Source organism: Columba livia, chromosome 2 (assembly GCF_036013475.1).
Source record: "Columba livia isolate bColLiv1 breed racing homer chromosome 2, bColLiv1.pat.W.v2, whole genome shotgun sequence".
Classification (NCBI taxonomy): Eukaryota; Metazoa; Chordata; class Aves; order Columbiformes; family Columbidae; genus Columba; species Columba livia.
The window spans coordinates 36,790,455-36,811,725 of NC_088603.1; the positions used below are offsets into that span (position 1 = coordinate 36,790,455).

At 39.8% G+C, this 21,271-nt stretch overlaps 1 protein-coding gene across 2 annotated transcripts in view; it reads right to left on the minus strand.

Moving 5' to 3' along the window:
• JAZF1 (JAZF zinc finger 1) overlaps positions 1 to 21,271 on the minus strand; it is a 191,324-nt gene that overhangs the window by 87,373 nt on the left and 82,680 nt on the right. For both annotated transcript variants that reach the window (XM_065051409.1, XM_065051410.1), the window contains exon 2: positions 1,478 to 1,550. In XM_065051409.1, the coding sequence (XP_064907481.1) occupies positions 1,478 to 1,550 (73 nt within the window). The remainder of the gene's footprint in view (positions 1 to 1,477; positions 1,551 to 21,271) is intronic.

The window sequence follows — 21,271 nt, forward strand, 5'->3', positions numbered from 1 at the left end:
AGAGAAAATGCTCAAGTATATAACGGAAAGAGGGAAACATAACAACATATAAAACAACATACCAAGCCTACATGTTGGGGGAAAAAAGAAAAAGTTTTATACATTAAATGAGATCAACAGAAATACATGTTAAAAAGGGTCACGGTTAATTTCAAAATACACTTTAAAACTTTAAAGGGTAGAACTGTCTCCAGGAAGAACAGGAGTTACTTGCCAAGTAGGAAATCATGTCAATACCAGCTATTCTTAATCATCACAGTCTGATGCAGTGGAGAAAATGTCCTCATTTTACCAAGTGAACACCACTTCTTCCTTTCATACCTCAAAGGTAAGAGAAATCTTGCATTATGAATGACCAATCAGTCTATCCTGAACTAAATTTTGGGTTAATCTGCCAGCCTTGTGAGTTTCTATCTTATCCTCTAGACAACAAAGATACAAAAGGAAACTGGTGGCCCATGTGTAAAAGCCAATAATCCTATACAGAATATTTTCCATGAAATGCACTTCCAAAATGCAACTAACTGGAACTTTCAACCACAGTACATCTGAGCAAAAAAACAGTATGATGTAAAAGAGAGCAAAATAATCCCAGAATTGCAGCATGTTGATTTACCTAGAACATGAAAAAGGGTTTTAAATGAGGAATTACATTTCCTGTACAGTGTTCATTTGGGATTAGAAGACAGTTTGGGAAACGAACTGAAAAAGGGGCACTGTAACTGCACAGAACCTTGCCATCTTTCCTTTCCATGCAGCATGCTCCATGGGCCATGCTCCTCCCAGAGGAAAAGTAACCGGAGCTACCGCCGTGGAGTTCTATGATATGCTCAGGTGAGAGGGAAAATAAGGAGCAGGTCTCAGGCTGCTCTTTACTGTGACACAGTGTGAGACACAAGCAACCCTCCCATTCCTCCATGCTGGAGTATCCTGGCATCAGTCAATAACTGAAAAGCCAAGGCTCTGTTCTTAAATAAATGCTTTAAAAATTTGGGTTCATTTCTTATTTTTTTCAAGTTTTAGGTTATATAAGGTTGGTAAGCAAGATTTTTAAAGATACATACTGTGGTTGAAAACCTTCCAAAGTCCTGTATATTGGACTATTATCAGTTAAATTTTGCTTTTGATTGAAAAAAAAAATTCTTTCTCCACTCACTTGTGTGGACTACAAGAAAGCAGAAAATTAAGCAAAGAGAAATTATCTTGTTTTGCAAAAGATTTAACTTAAAAAGGTTAAAACCTCATCTCCTAAGTATTTGAGCAGTGTCGCTGAAGGGCTACTTGTGCCCTATATAAAAGTGATTAAAAAACCTGTTAAATTTTAATTCAACTGTCTTTCCTAAACAGGTGTTATCATAGTGTCATATAACATGAAACAAAACAGAATGCTTACATAAGCATACCATTTTGGCACATGCATATATACACACATCGTGCAAACGAAGATCAGCCATACCTGAAAAATGAACACACTTACCTGTTAATGTAGCTTAAAGCAACATAGGTTGGTTGCTGAAGTTCTTGTTTCTCTAATACACGTGGGTCTGTATCTGAAACAAAAAATACATACACCAAATTGAGTTTTGTATATTTACACTGAAACACGTGGGACTGTACACTGCAAAGTATCATAAGCGAAGACAAGAGAGAGAAAATAGCTCAACTCAAGTTTATCCATATAGAGTATGCTTAGCACAGCACAATCTTTTGTTCATTCATTCATAAACACAGTATTGCATTACTTTGCACAAGAATTTGAAACATCAACAGTGATGTAATTTCCAACTGTCACACAAACTTTCACAATCCCCCTCATAAATATTAGTTTTCACTGCTTTCCATGATTTACAGTGTTAAAAGGATCAAGCTTTTTTCTTTCTTAATGTCGCTATTTCTAAATCTGGTTGACACATTTTGAGATGTTTCAAGAGCGATTAGATGTCTTAAGCTGGGAGTTGATACTTCTGCATCTCTGAGTTTTGCTTTCTCCCTTCTCTACAGCTTATTTTCTGAAGCTCTCAATCAGAAAAGTCACACAAAAATGCACTTGAAGCAAAATGCTTGCCAAGCAGAGCACAGCCCACCAAAAGCCCTGAAGCAAACACAATCCAACTCCCTTGACTGCTAACTTTCCCACTCAAATGAAATAATATGTTCTCAGTCACTGTTTTCATTGTCCTTTTCAGTTAAGTTTTGCTTTTATCTAACAAAGATATAGTCTTGGTTTAAATTTCTGAAACCAAACCCAAGAAACTATGCCCATAGCTTATGTATTATAGTTTTCTTATAGAAAAAAATAGGATTATTTTGAGGTCTCAAATACAGCCTTGCCCTACACTGTAGAAATGCATCTTTAGGAGCTGAGCATAAACAGGCTTCAGAAGTTTGTAATGGAAAGCATGTATCCTATGCCTGTGCAGATTACTACATAGCCATTAACAACATATTTCATGCATTACTTTAATAGCAATACTGGGTGCAACTTCTGAGTTTTAACTATAAAGAATACAAACTACTTTTACTAAATGGATCCTCACAGCACTGCTGTTTTCCATCTTCTATTTCTGAGAAATATCTACTTTCCATTGGGAGTGGGAGTGGAAGAGGGGAAAGGAACTTCAAGTAATACCCATATTTTGAATTGTTGTCACTTCATCCTATAACTTTAAGCACTGCTAATCTTAAAAAGTTTATTATCTTGATAGTCACATTTGTTTGACCCCATCAGTTGCTTCTGGTAGTTTTTGTTTTGCTTTTAGAACATGATACAATTATTTAGAAATCTGTCTCTGCTGCCTTGCCTTAAGGAAGATTTTTAACTGAACTGAATGGGGATTGAGCTAGAGGTACGTGCATTTGTCACACCACTGCTTGAAGCAGATAGTGTCTTTATTCAGTGAACAGGCAATCTCCCATCCCATCCCTTCAAAGCTCAGACTGATCCTAATCTTTCTTCCTACATTTGCTCCTGCAGAGCTCAGGTTCCAGGATTTACTAACATGCCATTATTGCCATGTCCCTACAGAGATAAATACTTTAAGAAAGTTGAGAAGAGGGATAAAAGCACAAGTGCCAGCCCAAGCTGAAACCCTAAATCTGTCGTCCTTAAAAGGAGCAGATCTTGCCGGTGCCTGGCAAAATTCTGCAGTAATTACCAGCACACCATGCTCCGTACTAAGCTAACCAAAGACAGCAAAGCATCAGCTATCTTCTGTGTTATCTTTGTAATTCACTTCTCTGAGGAAGCTGGGTTCATGCAACACACAAAGATCTTTTACTTGCCTTTGTTTCTACAAAACCCATAGTCATTTAGCAGGCCAAGCATTCAAGTGCTGTCATGGTGAGCTCCATTAGATTTACACCTCAGTGGTGCACGCCCTGCCATGAAACTGTCTCAATCCAGAATGTCTGCAGAGCATTAATGCCAGACAGAACTATCTGAGAACTGCCTCAACCCAAGTTTAGACATCTGTGGCTAAATGACTACCTTTTTGCTAATCCAGTTCTTAAATGGGATTAACTTCCACCTATAAACAACAGTTTCTGTGACTGAAGGAGACAAAATCAGGGCTGTTTTATATCAGAGTACTGCACATATCTGTTGGAGAAGACAAGGGAAAGCTCTAATGGAGAGTCTACCACCCTTCCGCTGCTGAAGATGAAAATGCAAGGACAAACCCCCAAAGCCCTAAAGCTTTTGTAGGAGTGTGTTCTCAAAGCACATAGACATTCGCCTGCTGGCCCCCGCACAAAGCGGAGTCCAATCTCTCAGTAGATGCTGCCTGACACACAAGGAATGCCCTGCACACAGTGTCTATTCAGCGTATCTGTCCCTTCCCCCTCCACTTATCAGACTTCATGTGTGATAGATAAGTTGATTGTGTTGTATATCCCAGTTCTCAGACTCCACATGTCATATTTAAGTTAATTGTGTTGTATATCCCAGTTCCACCAAAAAAATAATCTGGGAGGTGGTAAAGAAAATCTTGTATAAATCTAACATTCAAAAATGCCTGACACATTTTTATTCCTCTTGCAACCAGCTGCTGGGTTGCCGGTCATGAAAATGTCACCATCACTTCTGCACTGTAGCAGGAACTATATGTGACACTGTTGTTTTTTCTCTTCCCCAGCTATAACAGCAGAAGATAAAAAGAAAGCACAGTAACTTGCACTGGGGCCACCACACAGCCCTCAGAGAAGAAGAGAAAAGAGCAGAGACCAGGTCAGCAGAGACCTCAGCCATGCGGCCCCAGTGCAGCCGTTCCCTAGGTCCTGGAGGCCACACTGCATCCCCCTAAAATCCACACAGCCTGGATGTCCAGAGCACATGGATGCTTTGCTCACCACTGCCATCGTCTTCCTCACTGTTTTAAAATGCCACCAGTTCATTCCTTCCTGGCTCTTTTCCCTTTTCCTCATTCTCTGCCCAAACTCAGCCAGCACCCTTCCTCTCTCCTGCCCCTTCCCAGCCCTGGTTCTTGCTACTCATCCCACCACCCCTGTTGCTCTCTCCTGCCCACTCCTCTCCCCTCAAAATGTCCCAACACACAAACAAGTTAAAAACCCCATGGAGATGTGTATTATCACTTGTTCACTCTTCTACCACAGGACTAAACATATATACAATTCTTTCTCTGTACTGACCTCTTCCCTGTGGGCCAACTCCTCCCCACCCCTTACTGTCTCTTACTTCTAATTTAGACAGTCTCAAATTAATTTTTTCATGTTAGTTAGCACACTTTTGAGCACAGGGTGAATATACATTAATGTTAACAACTACAAAAAGCCCACAACCATCCCAGGCTTGCTTGAAAAAAAAAAAAAAAATATATATATATATATATATAATAAATAGCTTTTTTTTTTTTTCTAAGAAAAGCAAACAGCTATAGGGAGATGAAGCAGCAATACCCCTGATGCTGAACCTTCAAGCCTGGACTACCAGTGCTCTGCTTCTCTCATGTCTAAAGCACATTCATACAGACACCAGCACCGCTTTCTAACACCACACACCCTGCCCAAAGCCACAGTCTCCAAACATGTGTTATCCCACTGACCAGGGTGTTATGCATCAGCCAACACTCTCAGCTATCTGAGCCGGGGATGAGGAGCGGAGGAGGCAAAAATCTGTTGTCAATCTCACAAAATGGCCCTGTATAGTGTAAAATGTTTAGTCAATGTTTCTGCAAACATGCGTAGGCTGGCCAGTCAGCCAAAAGTAGCCTAAATAGTTTCCAAACAGACACCTACAATGGATTAAACATTCACAGATGACAAATCTCTCTCTTGAAAAGTATTTAAGCAGTACAACCTAGGACTGATCTGAGCTCCCCTTCTTGTAAGAAAAATACCCAGACAGCACACATACCAAAACAACTACAGATTTTGAAGGGACTGGTTGATGAGCATTACTTTAACTAGTTACAGTCGCTTCTTGAATTAACACGGCCTATCAAAGCCTCACTACTGTATTAGTTTTGCTGTAACGCTTTCTGTCCGGTAGAACAAATTGCCACCCACTGTACATCAGCTGCCTTCATTACTTGTCTCTTCTCATAAGCATTATGTTCCACTGATTTCATTCCACAGCAGGACAAGAGAAAGCACTATGTACTTTCCATAAGGCTATAGGGAATTTTTAGCTATGTTCTCTTATCTTACTGTGGTGTTAGATTTTAGAAAAACCTCTTTTTTCTTTAATGAAACACTATAAAAATAAATTTTTCATTTCATATAAACTATGTTTTGTTCCAGGTCCCTTCCCACCTCATTATTAAAAGACTAAAGTGTGGGGGCTAACACCCACAAGAGAGTTAATCAACTAATCATCTGTAGGACTTTCAATTTCTCACATCCTCACCATGTTTCATACTGGGCAACCAAACAAGTAGTATCAGCACATATTTAAGGCCAAGACCATAAATCCACTGCGTCATCTTTGAACTGCTCAGATGAAGCCAGGCGTTTTCTGTGGAGCGTGTTCTAACAAAACCTATCACTGATTTTTGAACCAACCTGTGATCACTAAATCACCTCACTCTATGCAGAAATAACTCACAGCTTGAAAACACTGCAGAATCCTAACCTGGTGAAGTATTTTAAAAAGAGCAAATGATAAAAAAAGCACACGCAACCTGTGTAGGTACAGTCTTCAGTTATATAACTTTGTTCTACATTGGTATTTCTGCACAAAAATACATGCCACATCTTCGTTATTATCTAATGGAGCAATAAGTTTTGCCCTACAAGATACAAGAAAGCTATCATAAGAAACTTCACTTAAGAACTTCATTTTCATAAAGGCCCTGAATTTAAATAATTGTGAAAAATCACTGTTTACCTTATAAAGGGCACACAGAGAAGTGCTAACAAATTTCAATAGCATTATTTTACAACCACAAGTTTTCTTCTTACAGGGACTATGGAATGTCATTACCATGAGCAATGTGGTAAAGATAGCCTCAGAAGAAAAAATAATGCCTTAAGGGATGTAAAATTTAAATTCTTGTTCAACATCTTGAATATGAACTGGCCAGTGCTGCTTTTGCCCCACTGTGTCATCACTTAACAGGCAGAAGTTGAGGTCAGGACTGACAGGAATCCAGGTACCTAACGGAGGACATATGAAAGGAAGTGACTGGATTGTCAAGATTTTTTGGTAGCTGTAACCCTCCAGATTACACTGATGTTGTAGATACTACATTTTGGGGGGCTAGGGGAGATGTCTGTATCTTAAAAAGACCTAGGTTTGAAGAACATGTCATCTCTCAGCCACGCCGTTACTTAGGTCAAATGGTTGCAACAAAAGCAACAAGACACAACTCCCCTTGTCAACCCCAAGGGTGTTGTTTCTGTTTCTATTTAATCTCAGAAAGAGCAACAAAATGCCTCAAATGTTATTAAAATAATGGCCCTGCAAAGGATTTTAAAAGCACTAAAACTCATATTTACAAGGACTGAGGACTTACAGTATGGTCTCTCTCCCAAGTCACTTGGAGACGTTTATGATAATCTCACCTTTTTGTGAAGATCAGGGCAAGATCACACCGAGGTGAACTGCCAGCGCAGAGGACCTCAGACTCACAGCCGGTTTTCTTAGAACATCTGTACATACATTCCACTCGCCCACCACCAGATTTGCAGAGCGCCTGTCTTGTATTTCACTTGGCCTTGAAACCTGGCTGATATAAGTCAGCTCAGCTAATTAATTAAAACCTACACTTCCTTTGAAACGGGCTCGCTTCACTAACGACGCCAAGGCAAACATTTCTGTTGGCTTCCTCAAAAGTCCGCAATTGTTCTTACGTGGATGCAGCTTAAAAAGCCAGAAACAGATAAATTCAATGTTACTGGAAACTGTTCCCTGTCCAAACCCTCCATTACAAGGAAGCCATTATGAATTTCACAGTTTCAATTCCAAATGCAGTGTTATTCAGGTCTTCTTATGAATTTAAAGATCACAGACAACTATGATTTTACAGATATTAACATGGTCCCCTAGTTATATCTTTAATACAAAAAAAAATTTCCTCATCTGCAAAAAAGGAGAGGATGCCTTACAAAGACAGACATTAGATGATAAACACCACAATTCTGCAAGAGTTTTAAATCTACTTGCCTTCAGGAACACCTTTAATATTTATATGTAAGTTTAACTTCTTTCCAAGATCAAGGTGTTAAATGCCACAGAGATGGACTTAGGAAAACGTGTGAAACAAATCAGATACCAAACTCTTCCACATTTCCAGATTAAGCTCTCACTAAATAGATGACTAAGAAAGCTACATTCAGGCAAGAAAACACTGTACTTATTTTAACTTTCACAGCTTCAGTGAACACTAGAGGCTTCAGGATTTTTTTTTTAGTACAAATTTCTCCCTGCTTGGTCTATCCCAGACTTGCAAACATTTCTCAGTTAGCTGTGTAACAGTTTATAACAGTTTATTTCCCCCATGAAATTGGTCCTAAGTGCGAGAAAAAACGGAAAAAAACAAAACCAAAACACCACCAAAACAAACAAAAAACACCCCCAGAGCCCCAAGCCAAACAAGTGAAACTCCACAAAAAACCCTGAAAGACACAGACCACATAAATACTACAAGGCCACAAAACTCCAGGCTTTTTGGCCGTCTGGGGAGACAGCTGTATGGGGCTGATAGTGCCCCACTGACACTCTGCTGCTGCTCAGACCAGGCCTGTGAACTTTCCACTCAGCAACCGATTTATTGCAATTGCTGCTTTGCCACAGAAAGATAACAGAGTCCAAAGCCAAGGTAAGGCGTTGTAGGTCACAGCCCAAAGTTTAAACTACTGTGGACCCCTCCTGAGGCCTGCAAGCACGCAAAAGTCAGCATTCATCTTTACAACTGCAAGTTACGTATTCTGCACGCAGGCAAGTGGTTAGCAAAAAGAAATATCAAACAGAAGGTCTATTAAAATGAAGGCTGCCTCAGGAAAAAAAGCTAACAAATCTACATTGGGAAGGCACACACAGGCAGCTGGAAGACACTAAAAGCAGCATCTGCTGACTTAACACCCCGGGGTTAGCACACACAACCTCCTCACACAGGCGCCCCTCACAAGGAAGAGAGGCAGAATTCATGGAAGTTCCTAAAGAAAATGGGAATTTGTAAAAACGGCCTCTTCATAGGAAACACACCCTGATCGCCAGGACACCACTCCAGCATTTTACCTTTGCTGAGTGTTGTGACCACAGAACCTGTAGGAAGTAGGCATAGCACATCACTGCAAGAGGGACCATATAAGAAAGGGGGTCAGAAAAGTTCAAAAGCAGCCTGCTGAAAATTGAAGCACAAGAACCTCCAAGAACACCACAACGAACAGCATCCACTCACTGCTGCAAAGCGGCATATATGAAACTCCACTGTGTAAAACAAACTCTCTAAGACACAAGAACTCAGAGCTTTATTGTACTAGAAAATGGTATCTTGCTGGGTGACAAAGTAATATATGGTATTTCAGACAACCTATAGTGAAACAAACCTGTGCCTTGGTCTTACAGCAATCAGAAGAGCAGAACATTTTGTATAGAAGCAAATGGAAGAGTACAACATCTTTTTATATAACACTATTACCGAGCAATCCTGTTTCATCCTTGCAAGCTGCCACTATTTAATTCAGACTGTGAACTCTTAGAAGTAATGGCTATCCCTTACCTCCCATTGCCCAGTCAAACAGGGTTCTGATTACAGCTTCATATGTACTAATGTAATGCATAATTACTAAAAGGATTTCAGGAAAAATGGTAACTCAGCAACGCAATATTTTCAGTTTAAATTTAAAAACCAAATAGCCAAGTAAATGTAAACACAAGGATTTGCAAATCTTCTGAAAAGTATCTTTAATTTAAAAAAATAATATATATATATAAATATATATAACCATATGTAAGAAAAAGATACTTCAGATATAGACAACAGAAAAGAGAAAGAATGCATAGAGTCCAATCATGGACCCTGAGTCCTTAAAATGTGCTAATTTCTGCAATTAAGTTAATTATTGCGCACTAGTAGGTGACCGCAATGCTCCTCAGTTGCTGAGAGCAACCTTTGGATCTGTCATGCTGTCTTCAAACAGGCAATTAAAGTGAAAAATGAGAGTGTGCATAACTTTGCAGTGCCATATATTATGTATAAATTACACAACACACAAATAAGAACAGGACAGAAGTTCTCAGCCCAAACACTTGATCAACGTAGTCATGCCTTCATCTGTTTATTTGAAAATATAATACTTTGCCACTCTTATGGTGCTTATTATAGACAATCTACTGCCTTAAGAATGAGTTTTCCCTTGCCAGAAATTAAAAGAACTTTCTGTTCCTCTATCCCTCAAATGATTTGCATTAACCAAAGCTGGATAGTATCAAACATGAGAGGATGACTGCAAGGAATTGGACAGATCCAAGCAACTGACCTGTCCCTTTGTTCCTCAGTGGGGAAACCTGGTTGACTGGAACTTGCCTGAGGTTGCCCTACGAGTTACTTTCTTGCTTTACACAAATTTATAGTACTGTAAACTACATGCAGAATTCACAAAATTCTTAATTTAAAAGATTAAAAAAAAAAAAAAAATCACGTACTGTAAGCATTCTTAGTGGGAAGCTTGAAGGTGATACACAGCCTGTGAGGATCAACATCCTGACTCCTTCTGGTTCTTACAAGGTGGGCGAGCTCTCTGTGCTCTTGCGGCTTTCCCAAACCCCCTCACTCCGCCAACTGAGCATGACCACCCCCATCCCTCAGCACAAAAATTCGAGCTGTGGCCTTTCCTGCTCCTATTAGAAGTGCTGTCGATTAGCAGTACAGCCCTGGGCCTCCTGAAGCCTCCAGCACAGCTCAACAATAGGCACCCCCCACCTCCTGTGGTTGCCTCTGGCAGAAGGGATGGCACCTGATGAACCCGTTTTTAAGCGCCTTCCCCTGCACCGCCCCCTCCAAAAACCCAACAAAAGCTCCAGCAGCAACTACAAAGCAAGGAGCTGTGTAGGAGGGTATGACTGTAATTCATTAAGAGCACGTTCCTGTGCGCTGTGATGGCAGACATCCTCATCATATCCTTGGTAGCTCATGTCTCGGAATATAAAAAAGCAAATGTTGTAAATCAGATACTTAATTTCTATTCAAACGGAACATAATTGCCGGTAACTAGCTGCAGAGCTACAAATGTCAAAAAGGCGTCTCATGATGTTTCAGATGTAGTGAACTGCAAGAACACTCCGTGTGCTGTGATGCTTTTCCACTTATTATGTTAATTAGTTTTTATCTGAAACCTACAATTGCTGCTGCAACCAAATGCAATAATTAACAGTTACTTTTAATAGGTAAAATATTCATTAATCAAATCAGCAGGAGATCAGCAGAGTGCTGGAAAGGTCGCTTAAGAAAGGGAAAAAATAGAAGTGCTACTATGTTATTTTATTTTACTTTTTAAATTGTGAGATTTTTAAGCATTTGAAATGTTAACATCTTGCTTGCAACTTCTAAGTGCAAATATACTTAATGAAGCTTGAAATAGGGAAAAATTAGAATTCCATTTTCATGGAATTTCTCAACAGTTAATTCAAGTCAAATAATCCCAAGAGGTGCCACTGGAAAGTGTTAAAATGAAAGGTCCATTCACACTTAACAGCCAAGCACACAGGACATAACATATATTATTAGTAATCTCTAAAATGATCCAATTTCAATAATGAAATGAGTATTTTTATTCCTCACCGCACTGCAGTGCTGCTTTTGTCTCAGAGTCTTAAAAACTCATCTACCATGGAAAGGCACTCACCTTTAATTCACTGGAACTGGGGAAGGTCCCCAAAATTAATTACAAGAAAAAGAAGTCCAAAATTTAGGGATATTATTCTGTACTGAAACAAGGATAGAACCAGCTTTGTGGCACGGCCCCCAAACACACACACACAGCAGCACGATGGTTTTTTAAATCCCTTTTGTGGGCCCCCACGACACTCGGTGCTGCCCCCTGCACGAGTGGTAACACCACAGCGATGCTGGCAGAGCGCGCGATCTTCTAGCTGTTCAGTCGAAGAAAAAAAACCCCTCCGTTTCCAAAATTCACACATTTCTCCACTCTCTAAGGTCATATGCATCGTTACCCATTACATTTGGAAGCCGACAAAAAAGAAAAATGAGGAGCGTTCATCTTGCGTTCAGCATTTTGCCAAAATTACGAGGAAATAATTTTCGGAGTTGGCAAGGGATTGATTGAGGGTTGAGTTTAGTGGGTTTCTAAGTGAACCCAGGCCAGCCTGGGCAAATCCATCGGGAGGTTTGGCTTTCTTTGGGCAAAACCTGCTTAACTAGTAGCAGAAGAGCCATCGTTACATAAACCGCAAGTCTGTGTTTTTTCAAATAAAGCATGTGAGGTCACTACATGCTTAAATCCATATTCTAGGATAAACAGTTTTGCATAAAGCAAACAGTTATTTCAAAACCGCTACTTTTCCTATTAAAAAAATTTGAAAATTTATAGGTTTGTGTTTTGCCTTTTTATTATTATTATTACTCAAATACTCAAACCCTTGTTCTCATCCAGTTTTAATAATGAAAACCTGGCTAAACATTCCAAAATAAATAAAACCTAGTATTACTTTAAATAAAAGTTCAAAATATATATCTTGACAGTTCTGATGCTTGAGGGTTTTATTTCCCAAAGTCGTAATGATCTCCAGGAGTTAAAATAATATGATTATATCCCAACTCCATGGCCAGCTAAACCACAAGTGAACTTCAGTGGCACATATTTCATCTGCAATGTCAGAAGATCTCCATTTCAGACCATGAACATAGCACTAAATTTTCAAGTGTCACTGAAAACAGGTCACTTCTAATTTTGGCTGGAAACACTAAAATGAATCACTACAGGCAACACAGTTAGTATTTCACGAATCAAACGTCTTCATCTTTACCAAGAATCAAAAAGGAAAGCTTTTTACTCGAAGTTATTTACTGTGCCTTCACTCCCCTGCAAACAGTAGTAACAGGGATCTTTTGGCTTATTTTTTGAGAGTTGTATTAGATGAAAACAATACATATTTTTCTTGTGAGTCACCAAAATTGCTGTAAGAAGCCTATCTTATGTGCTACTACTTTGCAGTTTTGTAGGAGACAGACTAAGCAATTTCTTGCGAGGAAGAAGGAAACAGCATCATTACTTTGCATGACTCAAGAGAAGCCCCCTCCAGGAGATGGCAACCATGGCTGGCGGAGCAAGGATGAGAACCGACTGTGTAAGAATTCCAGGTGCTCAGATAACCTTTATTTCCTGAGACATCTTTTCCAAAATTCATTTGGACATAGAGTGTCTTACACAATTTTATTTTACCGGAAATAATTTCACCACTAGTGTGTCTTATCCCAGACTATGAATGACTCCACATTTGTCACCAGTGCTGCGCGTGAAACATTGAGCAACAAGCCCACCCCACAAGGAACAAGGAACACAGGCACAAATCATTCATCAGTACATTTCTTGCAGGGGGTGGGTTTCTGTCTCTCTCTGAGTAAGACATCAGCACTGAAGATACCTGGTTCACATTTGTAAACTACTGTGAAGCAAAAAAATCTACTTATCTGCAAACAGGCAACTATTTTTATTTAGGTTTATTATATCTCTTCTGTAGCACCTTTTAGAAGTCTAATATATAATCACTGGGATGACAAGGACTGGTATGGAACAAACTCTGCAAGTGCTGTTAAACATAAGCCTTGAGCAACAAGAGTATTTTGTTTGCTCTTAAGTACTAAAATGGAGCAGAGCCTCTGCACTTCTGTACCTTTGATACCAACTCTTGAAAGAGGATTTCAAATTACCTTGAGAACTAGTAAGGTGAAACAGATTATTTCACGCGCTGAAGTTACCACCTGGGTTCCAGTATCTCCAGCCACTGGAAGCAAATTGTGGTCAGTGGTTTGGTGGCCTTCACTGAATGACATTGGGCCACCTATGTCCAGCTCCTAGAGGACAAGAGTTGGCAGAGCGGGGGAGAAGTGAAGTCTCACAGATTGACTGCGACTCAGCGCAACGGTCTGAACTGATACAACACCAAGATAAAACCAAGGTCTCACCCTCACCCAACCACTCACAAAGTGAGACTTGTGGAGGGATGAGAGGAGATGTTGTCTGTCCCAGGGAAGGCCGTGCCAGTTTCCTTTGGTGAGAGAACTTCAGATTTTCAGCACAGCCAAATTACTTTGTCCTCATCGTTAGGTGCAGAGCAGATTTCCACAAGCTGACTCACCCTGCTGTGCCACCCGCGCACCAGAGCTGCCACTCATGGAGGGAAAGCTGCTTTTAACAGTAAATTAAGATTAAGAAGAGTAGGAAGATTAAAAAGAAATGAGACATCCCGCTCTGGTGCGAAAACACACATCACGGGGACGGGCTGTGAAAGCAACGAGGATTGGTTTGTGCTGGATTCACCACAGTCTTTGCGAACTCCCGCGGGCAGAGCATGGTGCAGACTGAAGGGCCGCTGGTCACCATTTCCCCTCCCACAGCGGTGCTGAGGTGCGGAGCGGCGGACAGCTGCTGTTTGAGTCCTTATCGCTCCTCCTGCAGCAGGAGGGGCTTCCCAGACACTCCTCACCCATGAGGGTTTTCTCCTCGCAAGGAATCAGCGGCAGCAGCGGTGTTTTCCCTGTCATTTCTGGCCACTCTACACCAGTGGTGGCAGCAAGGATGGTGGGTAGGCACCACATTTGATAACAATACCAACAAATAAATAAATCCGTTCCTGTCAGGGGAATACCGCCTAAATATGAAGTGTGTCACTCCTCTTTCAGCTATTTCTTTCCAGTCATTTCTTCAAAACAGAAAAGTATTGAGATAGTTTTTCTACTTCAAATAGCTTTGATGTAGAGAAAACCCAAATAAGATTGAATTAAGATAAGCCTCAATGTCTTCAAAAGACAAAACTACAAAACCTAAGGGGGGGAGGAATGAATGATCTGTTTAAAATAGAAAAGAAATCCAGATAAGCCTAAAAATGTTGGCATTAAGTAGACATTTAAGGAAATCGATGAGCTTTAAAATCAAAGTTGTTTTAAGGCCAAGGCATGTTCTCACACATTCTATTTTCACTTTATTATCCCAATCAAAAACATGCAGTATTCAACAAACAAAAAAGAATTTCCCAGTGTGAACACAAAGGAAATACAGTAAGTTACCAATTCCTTTAAAATTCTAATACTCTCCTTGCCCGCACATATAATTTTAATACATAATTTTATTGTGTCCAGTTCTGGGCCCCTCAGTTCAAGAAGGACAGGGAACTGCTGGAGAGAGTCCAGCGTAGGGCAACCAAGATGATTAAGGGAGTGGAGCATCTCCCTTATGAGGAAAGGCTGAGGGAGCTGGGGCTCTTTAGCTTGGAGGAGACTGAGGGGTGACCTTATTAACGTTTACAGATACATAAATGGTGAGTGTCACGAGGATAGAGCCAGGCTCTTCTCGGTGACAACCAACAGTAGGACAAGGGGTAATGGGTGCAAACTGGAACACAAGAGGTTCCACTTAAATTTGAGAAAAAACTTAGTCTCAGTGAGGGTGACAGAGCACTGGAACAGGCTGCCCAGGGGGGCTGTGGAGCCTCCTACTCTGCAGACATTCAAAACCCGCCTGGACACATTCCTGTGTAACCTCACCTAGGTGTTCCTGCTCCAGCAGGGGGATTGGACTAGATGATCTCTTGAGGTCCCTTCCAATCCCTAACATTCTGTGATTCTGTAATTATTAATCAAATAGTGACATGAAAGAATACAAAGTTTACCATAATACCCACCCCCTCCCATTATTTACAGTTAAGACAGGACGACTATTCACTAAAAAAGCTCTGAAAACATTACATTCAATTCTTCAGCTTCTACAGTTTTGCCTGATATTAATGTAAGCTGAAGTGTCTGTACTTCCTTAATGTTTCACGTAACAGAAAGCAACAGAAGGGCACTGCACTTTCGGTAGGTGAAGAGTGGTGCTCCAGGTCCATACAAGTCAAGCTCAGGAAGGCTTTTCAGCAGAGAAAGTTCATTTTCTGCTCAGAAACACCTAAGAGGATCAAGCAATCTAATAACTGCACTGACATGTCAAAAATCTGTTTTAATTAAGTTATCGTAAGATAAAAGACACAAAAGATACAAAAGAGAAAATTCCCTACAACAGTACATTTTCTCTTTGCACTGAATTGCATACGAAGAAAATCTGTTTGCTCATTTTTGCACATGAGCTTGCTATGTTGTGTATTTGTGATGTCTTGTTAAAATGCAGACAAGCAATGCCCCACTCCTGGCTCAGTACAACTTCAAAAGGTAACACTGCTGTTTCAAAACTGTTCTATTTACTGTATTTGTAAGTCTGCAGCCATTTGTAAAACGTTATTCAGAATCACCAAAACATCAGTTATTTTGCTCTTCTTATGTATTAAAAGTAAATAGAATCAAGAAGAACTTGGAAACAGGTAAAGGGGAAAGGAGAACATCAGAGAAACTGAAAACCTCAAGCAAGGCCTTCTCAGGTCATGAGACATAAATATTTACTGTATATATACACTTTTCCTTATATCTCAAAGAAAATATGCACATTCCTCTAAACAGTGTAGCTTCAAATTTTACATTTAATTGCCACAAAAAAATGACTTCTTAAAGTGATGGTTTAGTACCATCTAAATTCTACTATTGTTACTACTAAACAACAATTAACTTTTAGAAGTTGATAGTATTCATTATTATAGCAATAAATCTTAGCATTATTTTTATTTTGTACTGTTCCTCCTCTGATCAACAGCTGATTATGAAATAAAAAGGACAGCACACATTTATCAAACTTATTTAAGGGATATCATAAAGTGGAGACACTTGGCAGATAAAGATTCTGATGCCAAATTTAAGGATAATTTAAACTCTGATGAATTTCACTCAATGCTGTTACTTACTCTGTTGGAGCTACTGTTAAACACAATTTTTAAAAAATCCCTAAAGAGCAGTGAATAATTTGTCCCAAAAGGACTACCAGTCTATAGAAAGACACTTTCAACTTTAAAAATACGAATTCTTTCTCAAAACATATTTCAATAAACATCTTACAAATGTAATCACACATAACGTTGTAAAAAAAAATCCTTTCCAAGTATGTTAGTATATACAAAAGCAGATGGCATCCTATTCATAGCCACTTTCTCTCTTCTCAAGAAACAGCTTGAAAGGTTTAACTAAACATTTCCATGGGACACTTGTTTAAAAAGGCATAGCCTATGAAAAGGGTACTTGTTCAGAGGAAGAGCTTATTTGGTTTGCTGCTTCTAAACAAACTAAGAAAATAATCCAACTGGCAAAAAAATATCTTTCTCCAGGTTGAACAGACACCTGTGTGTCAGCATCAGGACAATACAACTGTATTCCTGCTGTGGTTAGTTCACCATAGTTAGCTAAAGTTGCTTTGAACTCTCTTTGTATACAGGACTAACATGGGGCAAATAGGCGTGGTAGCTGGATTACAAGAGAAATTAAGACCATGAGCAAGAATATTCCCCCTTCCCCAACAAATTTTCCCTGCTCCTTCCCACAAGCCTTTTCTGTTCCCTACTCCCGTTTCTCCTAAGGCTAAGTGAAATATCTTCCTCTGCATTCAGTTCAGATTTTAGCACCTTTTAACATTCATTTCTTAATGCAGTGTGAGTGTGCTCACCTCTTGCTCTACAGAGTGGTATTGATTTGCAGTGAGAAGCAGAGAAATGCCTAGTAATTCCCCTATAATTTATTCTAGCTCTAAAGCTTTTCACTACAGTCAGAAGACTACCTAATAGCCCAGTCAAAATGAAGACAAATGTCTTCTATGACAGAAGACTGTGGGAATGGTGACATGAATTAAAGAGTATGGAAATAAACACCTTAAACAAACCACCTCAGTGGGAGACTGACATTGTCTGTCTGCCAAGGAATTGCAGACAAGATGCTTAGAAAAGCCCCGTAACAAAAAAAGCTGCGTATTGTTCGAGGGTTCCCGTGTCAGCACCACCCCTGAAGCCAGAAACATTAATAAATCGTCTTTTGCTTTTTTCTAAGGAGAAGGGGGTTGAAATCAAAACAAACAAACAAAAGTATCTAAAGAAGATCACATTTACTGCTAGTTGAAATCTGTCCATGCCAAGGACTAATGTAAAATACTGGGGCTGAAGGTTTCTTGGTTTTGTTTTTAAAGGGGTAATGGAGTCCTACAATTTGGCTTCAGATGCTCCTTCCCACAAGCTCTCCACTGCACCAACTCAGAAGCCAAGCTTGCCAATTTGATGAGGTAATTAGCCTTGCTTACATATTTTCTCAATTAGATCTACCTTTTTCCTCCTTTACATACTTGGAAAACACTTTACTAAATTTAGCAACAATGAAATGTACCAGACTGACAGCTGTCAAAAAAATGTATTGCCCTGGTAAGCAGAATTTTGATGTGAGCAGTCAAAATGCAAGTTTTTCTATTGTTGCATCACTGGGGCAAACACTTTCCAGCTTCCAAGTCTGCAGGCATGTACTGGCATTTCACTCCAATACAGGATGAGACCCAAATACTGCAACAACCTGCTGCAATTTGACTTTAACAGAACGAAACCTCGCGGAGTGGGCTATGGAAGGAAGGCACAGGAATGTACATCGCACTCTATCATCCCTCAGCCTAAATCATCAGCGGACTAGGACAGAGGAGGATGACAGGCAGACTGCACTACAGTCATGATGCAGCCTGAGGTAGCGTCTGCTGGAAAGACAATAGTCTGTTCTCCATGTCTCTCCAGTAAATGGCCTTCCCACTGCAGCTACCAGCTAAGATTATAAATCAGCACATTTTGCAATATTAAAAGCCACTCCAGCTGCAAAGGAACCAAGATCATAAATTCTTTTCAGTGCACCTTTGAACAGCATCAGGCAGTAGAGATGCTTTCCTGAAGAACGATAGCTGTAAAAATAGCTGCCTCAGGCTTGGTTTCTATTACAGAAGATGGAAAAGACCTGTACGAACTATTTAATTAACAGATCAAGCCAGTAAGATCCATGAGGAAAACATTCATGAAAGGTTTTAACTCTGTTTCTTAAAAAGAATACATTTTGTATTCTATGTGATGTTTTTTAATTTGATTTAAGACAAAAACATCTCCAGGTCTCATCTCCCCATTGCTATTAATACGCTTCAAGTTAATAGTGGGGATACAGCTTGAGGTATTTGTCAAAAGGATCAGTGGGATAACTAGAGTTTTGGGGAATCCACAGACTAGCTCTTCCTCACACAGGCATCAAAAAGGTCATTGCTAATCTGTTTCTTTTCTCATATGAAGTCAAGTGGCTCTTAATCTGCAGCTGATCATTTCATTTACCAAAAAGGAAAGTAGATTACTTTTTCTACAACTCAACAGCAGCTATAGTTCCCCTCATGTGTTACTTACACAAGCTGCATCTCCATTGTACACGAGACACGGTTATTTAAGAGCAGGTTTGGAATGGAAAGGCAAAAGGAACATTGTTGTGTCTGCCATGACCATTAAAGGATCCTTGAATTCTCAGGGTAACGATGATCAATAGCTGCAATTATTGCTCAGTGGTTTCACTGAGACTTGGACTCGGAATGTGAGAAGAGCATGATATAAACTCTCAATGGATGCCGTCAGTAGAAGAACCACAGTTACTTTTCTTTAAGTCCAGTTATGCTTGACAGGAGCCAAGAAGGGAGCCTGCTAGCCAGCACATTCTCTGGAACACTGGACATGGAGACAGTAACAAGCGATGCCACATCTAAGATGGAACCCCTAAGTAGTGAAGCAGATGTGAGAGTTTCATGGACTCTCTTGAACAGACTAGGAGATTATATGTTATATCACTCTCTATTTCTTACACCAAGTCCAGACATAGTTCTGGTCTCCAGTGTAACCCAGACATTCTAGACTGGGGTGTCAAACTCATTTTCACCGGGGGCCACATCAGCCTCATGGTTGCCTTCAAAGGGCCAAATGTAATTTTAGGACTGTATAAATGTAACTACTTCCACAATGAAAATGAGTTTGACACTTCTGTTCTAGGCCTTGTTTTCTGTCCAGGTATAAAGATATTCATATAACAAGCAGCAGCTTCATTCCTCCAGGTTTAAAGGAAAGATGAAAAAGAATTGTCATGACGCAACTAGAAAACACTGCACAAGAAATATTGTTTTAGCCCACCATCACTAATGGTAAAGCTTATCTTGAAGACAATGATTAAGTTTATTTTGGTCCAAAACTGGAATAACAGCATGAATGTTCTGTGCTGGTTAGGATCAAAGGCTACAAGCTCCATTTGCAGCTCAGCCACGGACTGCTTCGAAGTCCTGACAAACTCATTTCTTTTTGCTCAACTCACCTTCTGTTTGCTGTGGATAAAATAACATGAGATTCCTTATGCTACATTATATTTGCTGGCACAACAGAGTATCTACAGACAGTGAGATGCGAGTGCAACTGCACTTAAAAATCTTGCCATAAACACACTTCATAGTTCCAACAAAAACAAAATGTCATTTGCCTACATTATTACCAGTAGTATTCAGACAGTCACACTTTACAGTGTACCACTGTAAATAAAGACACAAAGAACTCAAGCTGTAAGGTACAATGCTGAGGAGAAAATGCAAGATATTCTATCTTGTCAATGTATATAACACTAACCACTGCCTGTCCCCAAGCATTCAATGACCTCAAGTGCTTGGAGCCAGAAAAAGAATGTTTGGGGTGGCTGGGGAAGATGACACCCAAAACCACCACTACCACCCTGAAAAATCAAAAAGAAGCTCTCAGCTTGAGTTCACTGTCATGTTCCTGGCAAAATGTCCGCTGAAGCACTGCAGAGAATTTTATAGGCATAGAGGAGGCACTGAAGAAATACAAACAAATCAATGAATACCAACAGTGAGAGATAAACAGTTTCAAATGCTTCATATGAGAATCGCTTTGCAGCCAAATTCACTGCCAAGATGAAGACTTGGAAGGCTCCTGTCAGGCTATTTCCAATTACAGTGCTTTATGAAAACACAGTACGCCTTGATGAGAAAAACCAGTGTATATATGGGCTCATCATCCTCTAGCAGAAAGCACCGAGGTAAGTACTAGTTATGGATATGTGTGTATAAGTAATGGGTGTTACTGCACGTAACCTTCAGTTTTCATTTATTTTGCATTGGAGTTTGTGGGGGTGTGTGTAGAAATTTAAGTTTTATGTTATAAGCTTTTGTCTGCCACAAAATCCTGAAGTGTTCTTACACTGTGTGACTGAAAAAATACCTTCAAAATACCTTCAAGCAATGAGTTTAATGGAAAACCAGAGTTTCTAGCGTCTGACGCTGTACTGGGAAAAAAATCCCAATGTGATGACCTCACAGTTACTACAGGAGGCACACACAAGCTAGAAATACAATAATATTCTATATGTTTTCTTTTGTATGTGTAAAAGATAGGAGAAAACATTCTAAAGACCAGAAGAATCAACTGTCAGACAAAACTCAAGTCAGTTTTGCTATTGATACCCTGTAATATAAGATACACATCTGAAAACAGCTGTTTGGTTTTGTTGAGTGTTTTTGTTTCACTTGGTTTGGGCTTTTTTAAAGTAGATTTTAATATCAGTAAGAAAACTCACAGTTACTATTAAGATACAGCCTGTGTCATAGGCCCTTTTCTTAGATGGGTAAATCCAACAGCTCTGGAAAAAGCTGGTTTATGTGTTTAGTA